This window comes from Equus quagga, chromosome 7 (genome assembly GCF_021613505.1).
Source record: "Equus quagga isolate Etosha38 chromosome 7, UCLA_HA_Equagga_1.0, whole genome shotgun sequence".
Classification (NCBI taxonomy): domain Eukaryota; kingdom Metazoa; phylum Chordata; class Mammalia; order Perissodactyla; family Equidae; genus Equus; species Equus quagga.
The window spans coordinates 388948-408812 of NC_060273.1; the positions used below are offsets into that span (position 1 = coordinate 388948).

Sequence of the window (19865 nt, forward strand, 5' to 3'; positions counted from 1 at the left end):
GTTGCCAGCCAGGCAGAGAAATCTTCCTTCAGGAGTAAAGTAGGTGTACTTCCTGTGGGAGACGCAAGTGTCCTGTCTGTTCCTGTTTGGTGTAGTTGATGATGGGTGATGGTGGTGAAAGCTCCCCCTGCAGACCCTTCTCTATATTTCTTAAGGTTTCTTTTATTGATTTCCACACAGAGAAAGAATATCTCAAAGCAACAACCTAACTTCCCACTTTAAGACAGTGAAAAAAGAAGGCTACTTGTAGTCAGCCCTGTACTGGAGAGTCCAGCCAGAGCAACTAAGAAAATGAAGTAAAAGGCATCCAGATTGGGAAAGAAGTAAAATGATCTCTATTCCCACATGACATAATCTTGCACGTAGAAAATTCTAAGGAATCCACTAAAAATCTATTAGAACTAATAAATGAGTTCAGCAAACTTGCAGGATACAAGATCAATATATAAAAATCAATTGTTTTTTATACACTTGCAATGAAGAATTGAAAATGAAATTAAGAGATCAGGGGGCTGCTCCTGTGGTGTAGTGGTTAAGTTCAGAGGCTCTGTTTCATTGTCCTGCGCCCAGGCTGGGATCCCCCTGCATGGACCTATGCATCGCTCATTAAGCCACGCTGTGGTGGTGTCCCACATACAAAATAGAGGAAGACTGGCACAGCTGTTAGCTCAGGGCCAATCTTCCTCAAGGAAAAAAATAAATAATTAAAAAAATAAAAATTAAAAAAAGAGTATAATAAGAATAAATTTTTTTGAAAAAGAAATTAAGAAAACAATTCCATTCACAGCAGCATCAAAAAGCATGCATGCCTTTTCAAGAGCTCACTACATAAGATCGAGCAGGAGACCTCGTGTTTCAAACAGTAGGTACGTCAGAAGCCCCTCGGTAATAAAGGGGAGATTTTTTCCCCACCCAAACGCTCGGACTGAGCGGAGGTTAAGGAGCCCTGGTCTGACCTTGCCTGTCGATCCAGGTGCACCCTCCAGCCTTTCCTCCGACCCAGGTGAGAGTGTAATTCCCTAGCGAGCCCCACGTCCGGGGAAAAGGCAGCTGCGAGACGCGCTGTCCAGGACCGTGCCGCAGGGGCACTCGCGTGGGCCCCTCCATAAAAAATATCTAAAATGATGTTTAACGACCTAGTGGGTATGAAGACGAACATAATCGAGGCTGGGTTCATTACTATTATATGTTTTTTTTCTTCCGATTTTAACAGAAACTGACAATAAACACCTCCACGAGCCCTGCAAGGGGAGTAGGGTCGGGGAGGCACTGAGGGTGGCGTGGTCTGGGGGCCGGGCCGGGGGGCGGGCCGGAGGCGGGGCCTGAAGCCGGGCACCGCCCCGCCCCGCCCCTCCCCCTCCGTCCCTCCCCCTTGGGCTCGGTCGACCCCGCGCGCAGCCGGCGGCCGGCCCGGCGGGCGTCATGGGCGGCCTCTTCGGACGCGGAGCGCTGCGGGGGCTGCTGTGCGGCCCGCGGGCCCCCGGGCCCAGCCTGCGCGCGCGCCCCAGCTCGGGTGAGTAGGGCGCCGCGCCGCGCGGGGAGGGAGCGGGCGGGGCGCCGCCGGCCTTTGTTGGCGCGCGCGCGGGCCGGCGGGCCGTGGGGCGGGGGACCCGGACCCCCGCCGCCCGCCTGAGTCGCCGGGAGGCCTTGCTCGGGTCCCGCCGCCGCGGCCGGGGCCCTGCACGCCCCTCCCCGCCGCTCGCTGCCCGCCCCCCCCGCACCCCTCGCCCGCCCCCAGGTTGTCTCGGGGCCGCGGGGCCCGAGGGCACCGGAGCAGGAGGAAGCCAGAGGCGTGGTGGCCACGCTGGGTGGGGATGGGGGTCGAGCGGACCAGGGGCTCTTGAGGGGGGTCGTTCTCGGCAGGTGAGCACTCCCGACGGAGCCGCTCCTCGGGGCGTTTTGTCCAGGCCCTAACTCTGCCTGGGTGTCCCTGCCTGGAGCCCTGGGGCTCGTGTCTGTAGCGGGTCCCCTGCCCCAGCTGCCTGCCCACGGCGTGCGTCCTGAGGGCCTGATGTCGTAGTGTCCCAAACGCTGGAAAGAGCGAACTGCTATCTTCCACGGCACAAGCCAGGCCAGGCTAGATGGGGGGGCGGGGGGCAGGCACTGGGTTTTGGGGGAGCAAACACGACAGTGGGGCGTCCTCCAGCAGTGAAAGGATGTGGTGGGCACTTACTGCCTGCTCTCCAGGCCCAGCACACGTTGTGGTTAATTTTCCTTCCTGCCTTTCCTTCGCTTCTCCTGGGTTCCCTCAGACCCTCGCGATGTGGCAGGTTGGGGGTTCGGACGTGTCTGTGCCATCCCTGGGAACTTCTGGAGTCTCGCTTTCTTTCCAGTGCAGCATCTCTGGGCCTCCGGGTGGCCACTGAGCCGGGCTCTGCCTCCCTGGGGCCTCCAGCCCTTTAAGATGCCTTCCTAGTGGACACTGGCTCCATCATGGGCAACTTCAGCCATGGCCTGGGAGGAGCCATGGCCCCTGCGGCAGGCTGGAGGCCCTGGGGGACCCACTGCCCCCGTTGTCCCTGACAGGCGGTGCCATGCTCCGCAGCTCCTCCCCTCCAGAGCTGCTGTGGTAGAGCCAGACACTCTGAAGCCCAGCTGACACCTAGGCCCTGGCAGGGGAACTCCGGTCGGGGAGACGGGAAAGGGTGAAGTGGCGGCAGCCCTGACCCCCTGTCTTCTACAGGAGGGCCCTCCTGGACCCGGGAGCGGACCCTGGTCGCGGTGAAGCCAGACGGGGTGCAGCGGCGGCTTGTTGGGGATGTGATCCAGCGCTTTGAGCGGAGGGGCTTCAAGCTGGTGGGGATGAAGATGCTGCAGGTACCAGGGCTCGGCCTGGGCCTCTGGGTGTCCCTCTGGGGACCGGGGGGAGGGGTTCTCATGGACCTCAGCCGTAGAAGGGGGCGGGGGGCGGGGAGGCATGTGTCCTGTGCTCCTGTGGCTGACGTGCTGGACCATCTAGGTGTTATCTGCAAAGTGCCCTGAGGTCAGGACACCACAGTGACTGCCCCAGTGACCTGTGGGGGTCCCTCTCTTGGGGCTCCTCTCACCTCTTCCCCCAATGCCACCCAGGCGCCAGAGAGCATCCTTGCTGAGCACTACCACGACCTTCGGAGGAAGCCCTTCTACCCTGCCCTCATCAGCTACATGAGCTCCGGGCCCGTGGTGGCCATGGTATGGCGGGGCAGTGGTAGGGTGGAGGCGGACAGAGCCCAGAGCCACGGAGCCCTTAGTGGCCTCACTTCTCCCAACCTCATTTATCTGTGTGCTGCAGGTCTGGGAGGGCCCTAATGTGGTCTGCACCTCGAGGGCCATGATAGGGCACACTGACGCGGCTGAGGCTGCCCCTGGCACCATCCGGGGAGACTTCAGCATCCACATCAGCAGGTACAGGGGCCCTGACACACTCGGCTGGTTGGAGCTGATGGGCCAGCTCACTAGGGGTTGAGGAGGGCCTGCATTTGGGGTGGCAGGCCGCTTCTAAGGCAGGTCCACGGGACCTGGGTGTCTTGCTGGGCAAAGGTAAAGCAGAAGAGACTGCTGATGGTGGGATGTCACACCTCTCGTTTGCTAGTGCAGTTTTTTCAAAGTGCTTTCACGCACACAGGAGGTGATGAGGCATTCCCTATGTGTCGTGTACATCCTCTGCCATCATGGCCTGTTATCTGACTCTTTCTTGCCAGATACACCCAGGGGTTGGCACGGGATGACAGGTGGGCAAATGGGGCTCCCAGAGACAGTCTGGGCTGGCCATGACGTTGTGGGTAAGAGGCTGAGGCCAGGCTGGAACCCAGCTTTCCAGTCCCCCCTCTCTTCCTTTCCTCGCCGCATAATCACCCGGCTGGCTCCCCTAGACAGTAAGGGATCAGCAGACTGTCCCCGGAACCCCAAAGTGCACACTGAAGCCTGTGCCTTACCTCTGCTGCCTATCACCTGGCACAGAAATGTCATCCACGCCAGCGACTCCGTGGAGGGGGCCCAGAGAGAGATCCAGCTGTGGTTCCAGAGCGGCGAGCTGGTGGACTGGGCAGATGAAGGCCACCACAGCAGCGCCTACCCGGCTTGAAGCTCAGGCTGCCCGCGGCCACGCCAGCATCCACCCAGGACCAACTACCTCTGTCGACAAGAACTTGAGCCCACACCCACGCTCTGCCCATCTATCCCAGACCAGCTCCCTGTCCACTTTCTGCCCCAGCCCAGCCCAGAGGGGTTGAGCCACCAACCTAATGTGCCTTTTAGTATCTTAAGCCAGCAAGAGACTGGAGCAAATCCTTTCTCTACCAAAGTGCCAGACAACCTTTGGGGTGTCTCCAAAAGAGGGTAGTGTGACCTCCCCTCCCCCAAAAGGTCACTGTGCTGTGTGTGTGTGTGGGGGGGGTAGTGGAGCGCTCATTATGACTTCCACCATCTCTGAGGTAGGAAGGAGGCCTTTATGCAGAGTTGTAAGCAGTTGAGAGTGGAAATGAAGCTTACCCTCTCTCACGCCAGTAGGGAACCAATAACTTTGCTGAATGTATGAGACAGGCAGAGGTTCAGAGACCTCCAGCCTGAAATCGGGGAATCCAAGCAGAGCCCCTGAGCTGGTGCTGTCCCAGCCCCAACTCTGATCCTGCTGAAGGAGGAGCTGCCTGCCTTGGGCAGGACTGGAGGGTGGCAGGAAGGGGTAGGTGCAGGGGGTGCATGGGGCTGAGGGTGGGGTGAGACCACCCCCAGGGCAGAAAGCCTGGTGATCTTGGCCCCTCCTCTTCATGGCCTTGTGTAGCTGAGGCTGCCTGGAGCTGTGTGGTTGTTTTCATGTCACGTTGACACTACACACATCACACCTCACCTGGTTGCCAGGTGTGTCCGTGGTCACTCATCACAGGTACTGGACTCTGCACATCATTATACCTGCTGAGGTTGACTTGCTCTTCACTCCACTTTTTGACATCTTGGTGAGGGATGCCTGGATCCTGGATTCACAGCGTCAGTTTGTGGAAATTAATCACAGAAACCTTAATTAAGTTGGAGTGGGGAGGGCCTGTAGGGGGAGCTCACACCCCCATCACATCCTCAATTACACCGAGCAGGAAGAGAGGGACACTTGCATCATGGATGGTAAATAAAACTACTTTACTACTGAAGGAAGATTTCTCTCCTCACCGGGTGACCGCCCAGCCAATGAGAAGCGCTCCAGCTCAGCCAATGAGAAGCGTTACTGCCCTGAACTGTTACTTCCCCCCAGGGGACTTTCCTTTAGGACGGCCCCTCCCTACTCCCCCTTTTCTATATAAAGTCAGCTCCCTCCCTTGTTTTCCGAAGTTGTTTTTGGTTTGCGATAGCATGCACATCCCAAGTTGCAATTCTTTTGGTTATTCCCAAATAAACTCATTTTGAGATGAATTAGCAGGCTAATTTGTTTTTAAGTTGACAGGTTGCTACCTGTGCCTCCGCCTGGGGGCAGGGATGAAGTGCCCTGACCTTTCATATCGGCCATGAAACGGGTCATTTCAGGAACTGGCACCGAGGCTGACTCTGAAGGGAAAAGGCTTCCTCGCTTCCGTGGCTTTCTGGGCTCGTCTCCTTCCCTCTGCTCCTCTTATATCAAGTTGATGCAACAAGGCAGGGAGATGTCCAGGGCACTGAGATGCTGACCGCCCCCAACCACGTGTTTTAAATGCACGGCTGAGCCCCGAGCGGTGGGGAAAGCCGAGGGGCCTTGGGCCGGTCTGCGAGCCCTGCCTTAACCCAGGAACCGCGTGCCAGCTGAGTCCAGCTAGCTCTGACCACGGCACTCACGCCCGATCTCGGCAAAGGGACTCGAACCGAGAGCGGGATGGTCACCAGGCCTCCACGGCAGGAGCCTGCCGGGCGCAGTGCGCCTGCGCTCTCCGCCGTACTCCGACCGACTTCCAGTCCCAGCAGGCCGCGCGGCCACTGTGGGCGGGACGTCCAGGGAGGAGCGAGTGCGGCGGTGGGCGGCGGTGGGCGGGGCGTCCTAGAGGAGAGTGGGCGGCGGTGGGCGGGGCGTCCTGGAGGAGAGTGGGCGGCGGTGGGCGGGGCGTCCTGGAGGAGAGTGGGCGGCGGTGGGCGGGGCGTCCTGGAGGAGAGTGGGCGGCGGTGGGCGGGGCGTCCTGGAGGAGAGTGGGCGGCGGTGGGCGGGGCGTCCTGGAGGAGAGTGGGCGGCGGTGGGCGGGGCGTCCTGGAGGAGAGTGGGCGGCGGTGGGCGGGGCGTCCTGGGCGGAGCGAGCGCAGCTGTGGGCGGGGCGTCCTGGGCAGAAGGAGCGCGGCGGTGGGCGGGGCGTCCCGGAGGAGAGAGGGCGGCGGTGGGCGGGGCGTCCCGGAGGGGAGGGCGACAGTGGGCGGGGCGTCCTGGGCGGAGCGAGCGCGGCGGTGGGCAGGGCGTCCTGGGGTTGGAGGAAGCGTGGGCGGCGGCGAGTAGAGGCGCCGACGGCGGCGGGCGTGGCTCCGCGTACCCGGGCCAAGTGGGGCGGAGCGCGGACGACCCCAGACACCCGCCTGTCCCGGAGGCCGAGGCCGTTGCTCTGATCGCTCCCGGGCGGGTGCCTGCCGTTCTCGCCGTCCCGGCGCGCGCCGAGCGCCATGGCCCAGCCGCCGCCCGACGTCGGAGAGGACGACTGTCTCCCTGAGTACCGCCACCTCTTCTGCCCCGACCTGCTCCGGTGAGGCACGAGCGGGGCTGGGGCTCGGGGCGCCCAGGGCGCAGCCTCCGGGGAGGTGGCGCTAGGACTACGGTTTTACCGGGATGTCTGAGGACCCCATGCCCCGGCGGCCAGACTGTCCAGATGTCCAGGTGGCCCTGGGGTTGCGAGCGCTCCAGTATTTTGATCTTTGCACCGCTGAGAGCGCGGTCCGATTGTCTTGGCCAGTGGTGGTGGGTATTCTTAGTGGTAATCCTGGGAGAGAGGGGTGGGTGGGGAAAGACTTGTACGTTTTGAAAACATTTCTCACTTAATTGATAACTTTCCGAATAGAGAATTTTAGGTTGAAATATTTTTTTCCTGAAGACCTAGAAAGCCTAGCAATGCAGGATTTAAAAAGCAACGTTTCATTTTCTTGTTACAAAAGTCATCCATGCTTCTTGTCAACAATGTGGATTTCATAAGGTGCAGAGAGTGAAAGTCCTCCCAGAGCCACCCGCGTCCCACCACCCCTCAGTTAACAGAGAGACTCTCTTCATCTTCTTCTCTCAGGGACAAAGTGGCCTTCATCACAGGTGGTGGCTCTGGGATCGGGTTCCGGATTGCTGAGATTTTCATGCGGTGAGCACTGCCCTGTGTGCTCCGTGCCCACTCCCGACCCTTGCTTCTCCTTGCATGGATTCTGCTGGATCCTGGGATCCCTGGGCAGGATGCTGGTGGGTGGTGGGAGCGCCTCTGGGCAATGGGCCATGGGGGAGCATCTGAAATAGGTCAAATGCTGTCTTGGGGGAGGCAGGACTCCAGGGTTTTCTCCTGGAGGTTAGTTGAGGCTGTGCGACTCTGGCCTCAGCACCCACGTTTATACAAAGAGGGCAGTGCAACACGTTGAGGGAACTCTGCTGCAGGGCCCCCTGAGGCCTCACCATGCCAGGGTCTGGGGGGCCTGAGTTGACCCTGGCACTGTGCAGAGCATAGTGTCTCTTGGGACACAAGTTCTGTGACCTCAGGCCCCCGTCAGCAACTTGCCACCCCTCCCAGGGAGAGGCCCAGAGTTAATCTAGCCTTGGGGGAGAGGGAGCCTGTTGATATCCTAGGGACCCTTCCCCAGTTTCCCCCGGGGCCCCCGCTTTTCATAGCAGAGAGGTGAGTCCCACTGGACGAGGTTTTGGGAATTCATCCGTTCTGAGGGAGCTCGCATTCCTAGCTGGTGGCTTTGTGCGTGTTGCTTCTCCAGCAGAGTACGGCCAGCTGTGCTGATGGCACCCACCTGAGGTCCCACCACAGTTGCTCAGCCCTGCTCAGGCCCCTGTGTCCTCTGCCAGCTGTGCCTTCAGCCCTGGGCTGGTGCTGCAGCCCAAGAGATCCCTGGGGGAAGGGAGCTCTGCTTAGAGCACCAGGCAGGAGTCCACCTGGGTGTGTCCCTCACACCTTGCCACCTTCACACCTGCGCTCTGGCTTTGCAGGCACGGCTGCCACACGGTCATCGCTAGCAGAAGCCTTCCCAGAGTGTCAACGGTGAGGGGGTCTCTCCTGTGCCCACCCTGTCTATGGGTGGCTGTATGGGCCTGGAGCCTGGGCCTGGAGGTTCCTAGGCCCAGAGGATGGTGACACCAAAGCCTGCTCCTCTCCCACATATGGAGCTTCAATGGAAGTGGCCTCTCAGGGAAACTTTTGTGTTTTTTTGTGTAAATCTAATCATTGGGTCCTGTGAGGGGGCCCTCATGTTGGGTGGTACTGTGGCCCCAAGGGAGATCTCTGGGCTCCCCAGGGTTATGAGGGTGGTCCTCACCTGGGACGAGAGTCTCACACTGCCACCGCTGGTCTCTAGCCAAGAACTGAAAGTCAGCTGGAGCTGCTATGGACCTATGACCTGTGAACAGTGGCCTGGAGGGTGATGTGGACGGAGGATCATGGGGCAAGCGGGAGGGAGAGAGTGTGGGATGTCTTAGAAATGTCCACCAGGGGTCGTGACCCCAGGGAGTGGCCACTTGCCTGCTGCGCCTCCCCAGAGCAAGGTCCAGCAGCAAACCTCGGCCTCCCGGTAAAACCTAGACACATCCCCGCCAGACTCTGACAGGCTGTCCCTGCCGGCCAAAGCCACTCGGCTGCTGCCCACCTCTGTCCGGCTTCTAGGCTGCCAGGAAGTTGGTTGCTGCCACCGGCCAGCGGTGCTTGCCTTTATCTCTGGACGTCCGAGCCCCCCCAGCCATCATGGCTGCCGTGGACCAGGCACTGAAGGAGTTTGGGAAAATCAACATTCTCATTAACTGTGAGTTGCTGTGGGCGAGGCCAGGGGGCTGCTGCTGGGTTGCCAAAGAGTGAACCTCTCTGTTTGGAGCCCCCAGAACTGTTGTCCCAGACTCCAGGCCACTGTCTTGGCCTAGCTCTGCTCCTTCTGGGTCACTGCAGGCATGGCTCACCTGGATGCCCCGTGAACTCAGCTGAATCAGTCAGTGGCACTCTGGTGTCCTGAAATTCCGCCTAAAAAAGAAAAAATGATAAATTTTGTTTTTTTAGTACAGTTTTAGATTTGCAGAATAATTGAGCAGATAGTACGTAGAATTCCACAGTGTCCCCCATTATTAACATCGTGCATTTGTTAGAATTGATGAACCAATATTGATATATATTGTTAACTCTAGTCATAGTTTCCATCAAGGTTCATTCTTTGCTGAAATTCCCTTTTAAACATATCAGGGGTGGGAGCCAGCCCCGTGGCACTGCGGTTAAGTGCGCACATTCCGCTTCGGTGGCCCGCAGGTCGCTGCTTCGGATCCCAGGTGCAGACATGGCATTGCTTGGCAAAAGCCATGCTGTGGCAGGCATCCCACATATAAAGCAGAGGAAGATGGACATGGATGTTAGCTCAGGGGCAGCTTCCTCAGCAAAAAGAGGAGGACTGGCAGCAGATGTTAGCTCAGGGCTCATCTTCCTCAAAAAAACCCAAAAAACATCAGGGGTGTTGGTTTCCTTTGGCTGACGAAGCACCACCAGCTGGGTGGCTTAAAGCAATAGAAATACACTGCCTCACAGTCTGGAGGCCAGACGTCCGAAACCCAGGTGTCCGCAGGGCTGCGCCCTGTGCAGGCTCCGGGGGAGATTGTTCCAGGCCTTTCTAGTAGCTCCTGGTGTGGCCCGCAGTCCTGGGCGTCACTCCAGTCTCTGCCTCCTTCATGTGGCCTTCTCCCTGTGTGTGTCTGTCCTCTCCTCTTTTTGCAAGGACACCAGTCTTGGGTTTAGGCCTGCCGTAATTCAGGATGATCTGATTTTAACTTGACCACAACTGCAAAGATGGTATTTCCAAATACCTGGAAGGTCACATTCATGGGTACCAGGGGTTAGGAGATCAACACATCTTTTGAGGGACACAGTTCAACTTATAACATCTGTTATTCAGGAATTTGCCCAAATGCCCGGGTCTCCTTCCCTGTCCAGGCTGGACCACCCTGAAGGTCCAGATGCTCTAACTGCCCGGGGCTCCGGCACCATCAGCGGTCTCCTTCCACCCTGCAGGTGCAGCTGGAAACTTCCTGTGCCCCGCCAGCGCGTTGTCCTTCAATGCCTTCAAGACTGTGATGGACATCGACACCTTGGGCACCTTCAACATGTCTCGCGTGCTCTACGAGAAGTTTTTCCGGGTGTGTGTCCTTGCGGCCGAGGCCTCCCTTCTTCTGACCACCCGCTCATGCCCTGTCCCCTACCCCGTGTGTTGCAGGACCATGGAGGGGTGATTGTGAACATCACTGCGACCCTGGGTGCCCGGGGGCAGATGCTCCAAGTGCATGCAGGCTCAGCCAAGGCGGCTGTGGGTACGGGTGCCCCCTCTGATCTGCCCACCTGGGTTCCCATTGGGTCCCTCTCCTGCCTGTCCCTGGAGGCTGGCAGTATCCAAGTGAAGCTGAGCCCAGCGATGGGCCGTGGCATGGCCAGGCTCTGCCCCTGAGCACTAGCTCACACCTGGGCCACCCCAGAAGGCACAGCAGTGCTGCATTCTCCCTTCCTTCCATGCAGATGCAATGACCCGGCACTTGGCTGTGGAGTGGGGTCCCCAAAACATCCGTGTCAACAGCCTTGCCCCCGGCCCCATCAGCGGCACGGAGGGGTTGCGGCGGCTGGGTAAGGCTCTCGGGGAGCCCAGGCCCTCCACAGATGCTCCTCGGTCACAGGCCACACAGTGCCTTTGCAGGGCTTCCCTCCTGCATGGCTGGGACAGGCCCAGGATAAGTGCCCAGTCTTCAGCTCCCCAGGGCTGGCAAAGAATCTGTCCCCAAGCCGAGTCAGGGTCATTCTTAGTTAGTGCACACCCGTGATGGACTAATGGTCACCTGGACTTGGATAGCTGCTCCCTTGAGGTAGAGGCCACAGGGCTGCTGGCCGTGATACGTGAGCTGGACACAAAGTGGGGCACCCACTGAAGCTTCCAGAACCTTGGCAGGGTGTACGTCAAAAACCCCTGTGCTGGTTCTGTGGGGGTGTTACTGTATATATGGCCTGTTCCTGCTCTGCCAGGATGATGCTAACAGTGCCCCCAACACTCCCGGATGAGGTTTAGGGAAAACTGGGCAGGGGAGGGTGTATGGCCTGGGGTCCTGGGGCTCACAGAGACTGAGCTTCGGGCTGCCCTCCCAGGTGGCTCCCGGGCCAGCATGAGGGAGAACGTCCTGGCCAGCCCCCTGCAGAGGCTGGGGAACAAGACGGAGATCGCCCACAGTGTTCTCTACCTGGCCAGCCCTTTGGCATCCTACGTGACCGGGGCCTTGCTGGTGGTTGATGGCGGGGTGTGGCTGACATTCCCTAATGATGTCAAGTTGCTGGCGGATTTTGCATCCTCTGCTAAGCTCTAGGTGATGTCCCACTCCCACCTTCTGGGGGTCACGTGTGTCCTTGGCCCCCTTCCCTAAACCCCTGGCCGGTGGGCGAATGGTCACTGTGTGTTTCCCCTCAATTCCTTGGGTGTATTCCTAGACGTGTTTCCCCTCAATTCCTTGGGTGTATTCCTAGACGTGTTCTTGGACACGTCGGGGTTTACACTACCGAACAGACCAGGCCAAGTGTAGGCAAGGCTGGGGAGGGGTCTTCCTGGGCTGACAGGTGGTGCCGGGAGGGGGCCTAGCCCTATACAGCTGCACCCAGACCTCAGGGCCTCCCTGCAAATGGGGACAGGCATGGCCTGCTCACAGCAGAGGGAGCCCCTTGCTCTCCAAGACCTGCCCTGGGGGACCCTTGAGGGAGGCCTGAGGGCCTGTTGGGTCCCTGGGGCAGGGGAGGGTGCTTTGGCTCTCTGCTTTCCCCTCCTCCCCCAGCAATCCCAGTGGTGTAGCCGGCCCACGAGGCCGCTTATCCTGGTTCTCTGAGCAGCAGCAGCCTCTGGGAAGGCTGAGGAGGTGTGCCCTGCCTCATGGGGACCTCCTGTGCCTCTGAGCCCCTCTGCCCCCAAGCCTCCTGGACTCCCATTGCAGGGTGGTGGCAGGAATGTTCTGGGACTTTGGCTGACTCCTGCCCCATCCAAGGGGGCAGGTGTGGTGGAGGGACACCGAGGAGCTCACAGCATTCGGTCACACTGTGAAGCCATGGCTGGAGCAGGCTTCAGTGCTGACCCCCATCCTCCCTGGGGGTGGTTTGTTGATGGGCACAGGTGGTGCTGAGAAGTCCCTCTTCTGAGGCCCTCTGTGGGCCAGTGGCCAGCAGACACATCCTCAGTGCCAGTGGCATGTGGGCAACCAGGTGGCGGGAGGGTCTGGGCCTTGGGCTGGCACCCAGTCACTGGAGTGAGGAGCGCTCATCTTGGAGAGCTCTGGGAAAGGGCAGAGGGGGCTGCTGTTGTCTGCACCCCAGGAGGTGCACAAAGCCTGGCTGCCCACTGCCCTTGCCAGGCGCTGATGCAGAGCTGCAGCATCCTGTCTGCCCTGGCCTGGCCGCTCACGGCTGCTTCCCCTCTGCTGTGCAGGAGGCGGGCGCTGGTGCCCCTCGGTCCTCCCGCATGACCCTGGCATGTGCTGGCATTTCTGGCAGCCTCTGGATGCCTGAAGCAAAGGAGGCGTCCTGAAGGGGAAGCTGGTCCGCAGCTCACTCTTGGATTCCTGGGAAGCTGTAACGAGAAAACTGCTGTTCTGAGTCTCTGCCTCTGCATTTCACAGTGTGACGGCCTGCTCACAGAAGGGCCTGAGCTTAGGATTCCCGCCATAAATTCCTGCTTTGCCTTCCCCGGGGCACCTTTTAAAATAACCATTTTTGGTGCCGGCCCCGGGGCCGAGTGGTTAAGTTCGCACTCTCTGCTTCAGGACCCACAACTAGAGTATGCAACTATGTACTAGGGGGCTTTGGGGAGAAGAAGAAGAAGAGAAAAAGAAGATTGGCAACAGATGTTAGGTGCCAATCTTTTAAAAAATAAAGTAATATTTATAGTTAAGGCCATGGGAAGTTAATGACCTCTGCCCCAACCACCGTATACGTGACAGGTGCTTGCTGCTCTGCTCTCTATCTCCTGCTCCCTCGTGACCTGGGATGGGAGGACTGCCCTTCCCTGGCTCATTGCCCCCCCCCCCCCCCCATTCTGGGATCTATAAGTAATAAATCCTGTGACTGTACTTCCTTTGTGTGAGTGTGTTGAATCTGTGCCTTCAATCAGAATGACCCTATGAGTTTCACTTCCCCAAAGTGGGAGCTCGGATGCTGAGGGAGCTACCCGCCCACCCATGTGGGTGGCTTGTACCCCCTCATTCTGCAGGTCATAATCTGCATCTTCTTAATGCGTATTCAGAATACGTACACATTCTGCATGTTCAATACACCAGCTCTGGCTTCTCCACACAGACTGACGCCTCCCCCAGGGCTCCCCCTGGGACCTCCCACACAGCCAAGATGAGGAAGCTGACAATCCCAGCAGTGCGTCTGAAGCAGAGGCTGGCCCTTCCTTAGGGAGCCGTGCTGCGTCCACGTTCCCTCCCCATGGCCCCATCTCCTGGGTGCACGGGCAGGGATGACCAAGCAGTGAGGTTGGCCTGCCGACTTGCCCACACCACCTGGGTGTCTGCAGGGGGAGGCCAGCATTTCCAGAGCTCCCTCGAGGGTGGGGATGCAGCCAAGCTGCTGGGATGTCCCCCAATCCTGGCTCAGGGGCCAGCCTCCTTTCTCCTCCTGCCGCGTCCAGTGGGTGCCGAGGTGGCCCCTGCCGCCTAAGTGGAGAGAAGGGGGCATTTCAGGCTCTGTCTTCCCTTCCTTGCTCTCCCACTTCAAGACCTTTGCTCGGCAAAGGGAAGTCAAACCAGGGGGGCCAGAGAAGCGTGTCTGAGCCCCCACACCCCAGGGCTGGTGTCCTGGGTCCCCTCACCAGGGTGTGTGGGCTACCAATGGGATCTCTGTCGGCCTCTGGTGACATGGGCTGGGACGGCTCACCGCCTGCCCTGGAGTCCGTCCTCTGCTGGGACATCCAGTTGAGTTAGTGCTCAGTCATCTGGGGACTGACGTTCTGGGCCCTCCAGGTGACCAGTCCCTCTCGTCATCAGCACCCTCCCTCAGGCCCATGGGCGTGGGGACATTCTGGCCCCTCGTTTGGTCCTTCGATGACATCCAGGCTAGGACCTAAGAGAGTCACGTGGACCCCCGGGGCTTGTTTCCTGTGCTGTTTGTTAAAAGCTCTGCTGAGCCATTTGTGTGGAGCTGCTCAAAGCTGTCGGCTGGCCCCCTGGCTGGGCACACGGTTCCGGACTCCCTGTCTGTTCTGCCCATTTGCATAAGCACGGGTGCTAGAGTTTTGCCAGGAAATGCATTTCCTTGAAAAATAATCTTTTTACTATAAAAAAATCTATTTGTTGGACTTTGCGAAAGTTTTTAGAAGGAAAAGGGAGACACTCAGAAAGAACTGCTGATGATCGGGTCATTTAGAGGTAGGAGGTGTGTTTCCTTCTTGTCTTTTTCTGCGAAGAGTTCAGAAAATGCTGCCTCCGAATCCTCGGACCCTCCGTCCTCAGGCAGGTGGAGCCCACCGTGAGGCCAGGAGAGGGCGTCTGCTTCTCTGGTGGGAGGGGACGTACTCAGACACAGCCCGGTCCCCAAAAGAGCTGCCTTACCCCACAAGGTCCTGGTTTGCTCCCAGTCAGTTCCTGCCACCATAAGAGCGTGCGCTGGAGCCCTCTGCCCCAGATGCCCACACTTCCCTGTCCCTTCATTCTATGAAAAGAGACCGCCCCTTCCCATACAGCAAGGGAGTGGCAGGGAGGCCCCAGGACCATCCCAGCTGGGAGGCCACCTGGTAGAAGGAGCGTCACTTGCTATTTAAAGGTGCTCCTTGTTGTCACGGAGACCAGAATGTGACGGCATCAAGTCCACCAGCAAGGCATGCAAATGGGTCCTTATGGTGCTGCTGCGGGGGAAAACAACACTGAAAGCAGCTCCTAGGGAGGCATGGCCAGTGAGAGGCGGAGGCAATCATGAGACCCCCACGTGCCAGAGAGCTTGGGCTGTTGTCCTCCCCTGGGGAGGCCCTGGGGTGGGCGTGGCCGAGGAGGGACCATGTCCCGCCAGCTAGGATGACCAGTCTCTGCTGCCTTTGATGGCTGGGATGCACAGTGGAGGTGTGAGCATGGTCCAGCAGGGGGTCTGGTTAAAAAAATCCATCTCCTGGGACTCAACAGTGGCTTAGCTCCAGGAGGACAGAAGAGTCTGGAAAGCAGTTTTCAGGAACAAGCCTTTGATTCCTGTATTAGTCAGGGTTCTCCAGAGAGACAGAACCAATAGGAAGAGATTTATTATAGGGATTGGCTCATGAAGTCATGGAAGCTGACAAGTCCGGCCATCCGCCGTCTGCAAACGGGAGACCCACGAGAGCCGGTGGTGTAATTCAGTCCGAATCCAAAGGCCCAAGAGCCCGAGCTGCGATGGGCCAGGGCAGGAGAAGATGGACGTCCCAGCTCAAGCAGGGGGAGGGGAACTGGTCCTTGCTCCGTCTTCCTTGTCTCCTGGGGCCGTCAGCGGAGCGGAGCGGATCGGGTGATGCTGCCCACATGGGTGAGGGCGGGTCTTCTTCACTCGGTCTACTGAATCAAATGCTAATCTTCTCCACAGATGCAGAAATGATGTTTTACAAGCTGTCTGGGTGTCCCCTAGCCCGGTCAAATTGACACATAACTTTAATCATCACAGTTACACAGGCAGTAAAGTCTGTCTCCGTGCTCGATCATCGCCTCCATGTGGCGGTCCGTTTGGCTGTGAGAAATCCGCCTAGCTCTGGCTCAGCCCACCAGCCCAGGCTGCCATCCTGCCGGTCTAGGACGGCACCTGAGGGCTCACAGTCACAGGCACAGCCAGTGGCATCCATCCCGGGGGGTGAGGCTGGTGGCGCCAGGCACCGGCCGGTGGAGAGGGCCAGGTGCATGTGGCGAGGGGATGGCAACATCAGCCCTAGCAGTGGCATTTGGGCTCGGTGGCGATTGGCAGAGAACTTGGTTGTCCCCTTTCACATTAACGATCTCTAAAGTTCCCTTAGAAAAGGCCGGGTTCTCTGCAAGGAAGGGGAACCTCTTATTTGGGAGCCCTGTCAGAGTTTTCGAAACCTTAGCTGTGGAAGCTGATGCACTGTCACTGCCGTGGGGCGAGGGTATCTGCCTTCGTCCTTTCAAAATGACGTGGAAACGTCAGCCAGAGCAGAGGGCTGCCAACCACAGAGGCCACTGCTTGGGGTGTGGCCACCCAGCGCCTCGTCCATGCCTCCAGCAGCATCTCGGGAGCAGATGCCCGTTTTAGGCAGATTTGCGTGCCACATCTGTTGAACGAAGAAGCCAACAAACCCCAAATTATTTGCCCCCGTGCTGCTGTGAGCCATGCAGGTCCTTCCTGAGACATCGCAATGATGCAACGAGCACCCATGTGCCGTCGTCTTTGTATACACAGGAAGCACAGAAATCCTTAAAACTGCCTTAAATAAGCTGTGCTGATCTGGGGGAGTTTCTCTCTGCTGCCTCCTCCGTTGCCTTGGTAACTCAGTAAAATTTGACTGTGGCTTGCATGTGTGAGCTTTGTCCTGCAGATCACCTCGGAAAGGCCTGGAGGTCAGGCCCCGGCACTAAGGCCTAAGGCCGTTTCCTGAAGCCAGCTTTGTGCCACGTTGCTTTCTCCGCCCTGGGTTGGCTGGCTCTCCCACAAATCTCGGGTTGTCAGAGTCGTTCACCTTGTCCCCTTCTGTCTTCCTCTCCCCGTTCCCTCCCCACCATGCACTGTGGTACCTGCTGGGGCTGGGTCACCCCAGTAGACACTGTCCACCCACCATGTGCACACTGAGCACCTGCTCTGCCCAGTGTCCTGGCTAGGGACCCAGATGTGAGTACGACTGACACCGCTGACCCTCCTGTCTGCCTTGTGTCTGCATGTGGGCTCACTGAGAGAGGCTGACCAGAGCAAGATGATGGAGCCCTGAGAACCTCGGCAGTCAGAGGCTCTACAGGGCTTCCTCTCTCCTCTGACCCTCACCTCCTTCTGTCCTTATCCCATGGGTCAGACCAAGCCAGCCTGGCCATGGTCCAGCCCCCTGCCCCGGGCTGCACATCCAGGCCCTTCCCTGGCTCTGTGCGGAGGCCTGATCGTGCTGCAGCTGGGCAGTGACATCCTCTTGAGCAGTGCAGATGGTTCTCGGGAGTCAAGGCTTCCCAGGCTCAGGCATCTCCCTCAGGACATTTAGGCTGGTCTCTTCGGGATGCATGCACAGAAACTACTGTGGGTGTTTAGGTCCAAAGAGGGCATGTAAGGGGAAGACCCTGGGCCCCTCCACAGGCTCCTTCCACTGGAGCTCGGGGACAAAGCTGGGATCCAGGGCTCCAGTCTCCCTTCTTTCTCTCACCTCCACCTGGCCCTGTGAACCTGCGCCTTCCCCTCACTGTCGATCAGCTTTCTCTGCACCCAGGTCCCAGCCACTGTGCATACAAGCTGTAGCCAAGCCCCCTGGAGAGAGACACAAGCGGTCCTTTATCAGACTCACCTCCAAATTCCTGAGGAAAGATGCACATTTGTCAGGTTGGGTCAGGTGCCCAACTCTTGTTCAATAAACCATGGCCAAAGGTTGATTGTATCATATAAACATGGCAATTCCCACTGCAGTCATGGGCTCAGAGAGGGGCTGCATCTAGAAAACGTGTGTTAGCAGATCATCCCATGCAAGTCCTGACTCACATCAAATTCACTAAAGATCAATGTATAGCCCAGCACGCTGATTGTGCGTGCCTGTGTGTGTGTGTGTGTGTGTGTGTATACTTCCTTCCAGTGATGGGATGAGCCTCAGGTCCCCCTCTATGGTGAAACCCAAAGGCCAGTTGGGAGATGGCAGAGACCGCCCAAGTCTGATGATCCACCCATGCTCCCCACTCACATCTTGGGGCCAGGACTCCACCCAACTCTGCTCTTCTGTTCTAGGCACCATGGTGGAGACTGGATCCTTCTCTGGACTTTCCGTTTCCATGCTCATGCTGGCCGGGTCCTTCAGTGAAACAGCTCCTCACAGACAGGGGACTGCTGGATTTCCCATTTACCCCTGATGCTGGCTCAAGTCTCTGTAATGAGACCCACGTCACCTTGTCAACAGGTAGAGGCCTCGATTATGCTTTACTCATTTATTTACTGATCATCTCTTGCATTATTTCCTCAGGTGACAAACGTAACCAGTACGGATTTCACTAACTGAACTCTCAGAGGATAACTCCATTTCCAAGTTTTGGAGTTTTGGGGGGCACCTCCTCCCATCCTCACGTCAGAGCATCTCGACAGGACGGCACCTGGAGAAGGGTGAGAAATGTTCCTCAGAAACAGGTAGAATTAATTTTCAACTCTCCCACCATCACACGTGATTTAGACAACTTTTACACAATGGGAGGAGTGGCGTGAATCACATCTTCTCCTCTGTGACGATGTGACCTGTGGCTAAAGAAAGGAAGCTCTGGCTCCAAGCACAAACCTCTCCTGGCCAGCTCCTCAGCACCCATTCCCACGGTGATTTTGGCCGAGGGAGGTGTGGTGGGTGCTGAATGTGGGCTGCCAAGGGCTCTGGGCCCCGATAGGGACTGGAGATGCTTATCGTCACAGGAAGAGGGAGCAGGTGCCAGCAACTTGACACTGAAATGTGAGAATAAGGAAATCATGCAAACCTCGGCTGAGTCAGGAGGATTAAATGGTGCCTTACAAACTCATGTTCTATTTTTGCTCTAAGAAATGTACTTTCCTAAATTTGAAGGTGAGAAAAAATCCTTCCCCACTGAAGAAAATACCAGTAAACATGAGTGTGGATCTGTGCTCCCAGCTGCGGGGGCTGCTGGACGAGAGGGTGGTCTAGCCCTAAAACTGACTCCTGTCCAAGTTGACTTACTGACCGCTCATCTGGTTTGCAAAATTGTAAAGGAAAATATTTGGCCAGCAGTTTTTGTTTATGGCTGGACTGAGGTATAACTGACATACAATAAGCCGCTCATGTGTGAAGTGTACAATTTGAGGAGCTCTGACATACGTCTGCACCCGTGAAACCATGCCCACAATCACAATAATGAAGGTACCACCACTTGCAAAACCTTTCCTCCCAGCCCTGGTCGTCCCTCCCTCTCACCTCTCCCTACTCCCTTTTCCCAGGTGAGAACTGGTCATTCATCCAGGATGGCAGCTCAGGACCCAGGAGGGGACGCCAGCTAGAAAGGTGGGTGCTATGTAGGAGAAGAGGGTCTCTGAGGAGGAGGGGCCAACACCTGGCTGAAAGGTGGGGATGGCAGGCCCTCTGCTGGGTGCAGCACCCCTGTTCTGGGGTGCCCAGGGCAGGCTGTTTGGCGGCCTGCTCCTTCTTCTCCCATCACAGGTCCATGGCAGCTCCCTGCTTCTTCCAGGATAGAGCTCGGTCCCTCTCCTGCTGTCCATCTCCAGGGCCACCTTCACACCTCCCGGGAGCACTGAGGCCAGCCCTGGCCACCTGCCCCAAAGTGCCCTGCATGAGGCTCCCACTCGGCCACTGGCCAGCTCCGCCCTGGGCTCAGAGCTCCAGACACAGGGCTTGCTCTGAACACCGCAGTCCAACCCGGCATGGCCCTCAGCACTCAGTGAGGGAAGGACCCTGTCACGGACAAATCTAGAACCATCTCCCTTGGAAGGGTGCCTCCTTCAGACACCCCCGCACCAATAACCTGCTCCCCAACTCTCTCATCTGGGTCCCCAGCATCATTCCACTCCTGAGGCCTCCTCCCTACTCCTCACCAACTTACACAG

At 58.0% G+C, this 19865-nt stretch overlaps 2 protein-coding genes across 6 annotated transcripts; both read left to right on the plus strand.

Moving 5' to 3' along the window:
• The first annotated feature begins 1371 nt into the window (after positions 1-1371).
• NME4 (NME/NM23 nucleoside diphosphate kinase 4) lies at positions 1372-5379 on the plus strand. The gene is made up of 5 exons (XM_046666825.1): positions 1372-1513; positions 2684-2817; positions 3070-3171; positions 3272-3384; positions 3940-5379. The coding sequence occupies exons 1-5, from the start codon at positions 1423-1425 to the stop codon at positions 4061-4063; spliced, it is 564 nt and encodes a 187-aa protein (XP_046522781.1). The 5' UTR covers positions 1372-1422; the 3' UTR covers positions 4064-5379.
• Positions 5380-6367: 988 nt separating this feature from the next.
• On the plus strand, positions 6368-13225 carry DECR2 (2,4-dienoyl-CoA reductase 2). 5 transcript variants are annotated; one of them, XM_046668028.1, is made up of 9 exons: positions 6368-6659; positions 7191-7259; positions 8102-8153; positions 8772-8907; positions 10152-10276; positions 10354-10453; positions 10650-10754; positions 11268-11482; positions 12586-13225. In XM_046668028.1, exons 1-8 carry the CDS (start codon positions 6580-6582, stop codon positions 11480-11482), a joined length of 882 nt encoding a protein of 293 aa, XP_046523984.1. In that variant the 5' UTR covers positions 6368-6579; the 3' UTR covers positions 12586-13225. The 5 variants fall into 5 exon arrangements, with proteins under 5 accessions (XP_046523984.1, XP_046523987.1, XP_046523985.1 ...); XM_046668029.1 differs by having other exon boundaries at positions 6369-6659; positions 10354-10447; XM_046668031.1 differs by lacking the exon at positions 11268-11482.
• Positions 13226-19865: the final 6640 nt, after the last annotated feature.

Coding starts and splice junctions, on each gene's coding strand:
- NME4 (XM_046666825.1), top strand. CDS start 1,423: ATGGGCGGCCTCTTCGGACGCGGAGCGCTGCGGGGGCTGCTGTGCGGC. Junction 2,818..3,069: donor TGGGGATGAAGATGCTGCAG/GTACCAGGGCTC, acceptor AATGCCACCCAG/GCGCCAGAGAGCATCCTTGC. Junction 3,172..3,271: donor CCGGGCCCGTGGTGGCCATG/GTATGGCGGGGC, acceptor TGTGTGCTGCAG/GTCTGGGAGGGCCCTAATGT.
- DECR2 (XM_046668028.1), top strand. CDS start 6,580: ATGGCCCAGCCGCCGCCCGACGTCGGAGAGGACGACTGTCTCCCTGAG. Junction 7,260..8,101: donor ATTGCTGAGATTTTCATGCG/GTGAGCACTGCC, acceptor CTGGCTTTGCAG/GCACGGCTGCCACACGGTCA. Junction 10,454..10,649: donor CAAGGCGGCTGTGGGTACGG/GTGCCCCCTCTG, acceptor CCTTCCATGCAG/ATGCAATGACCCGGCACTTG.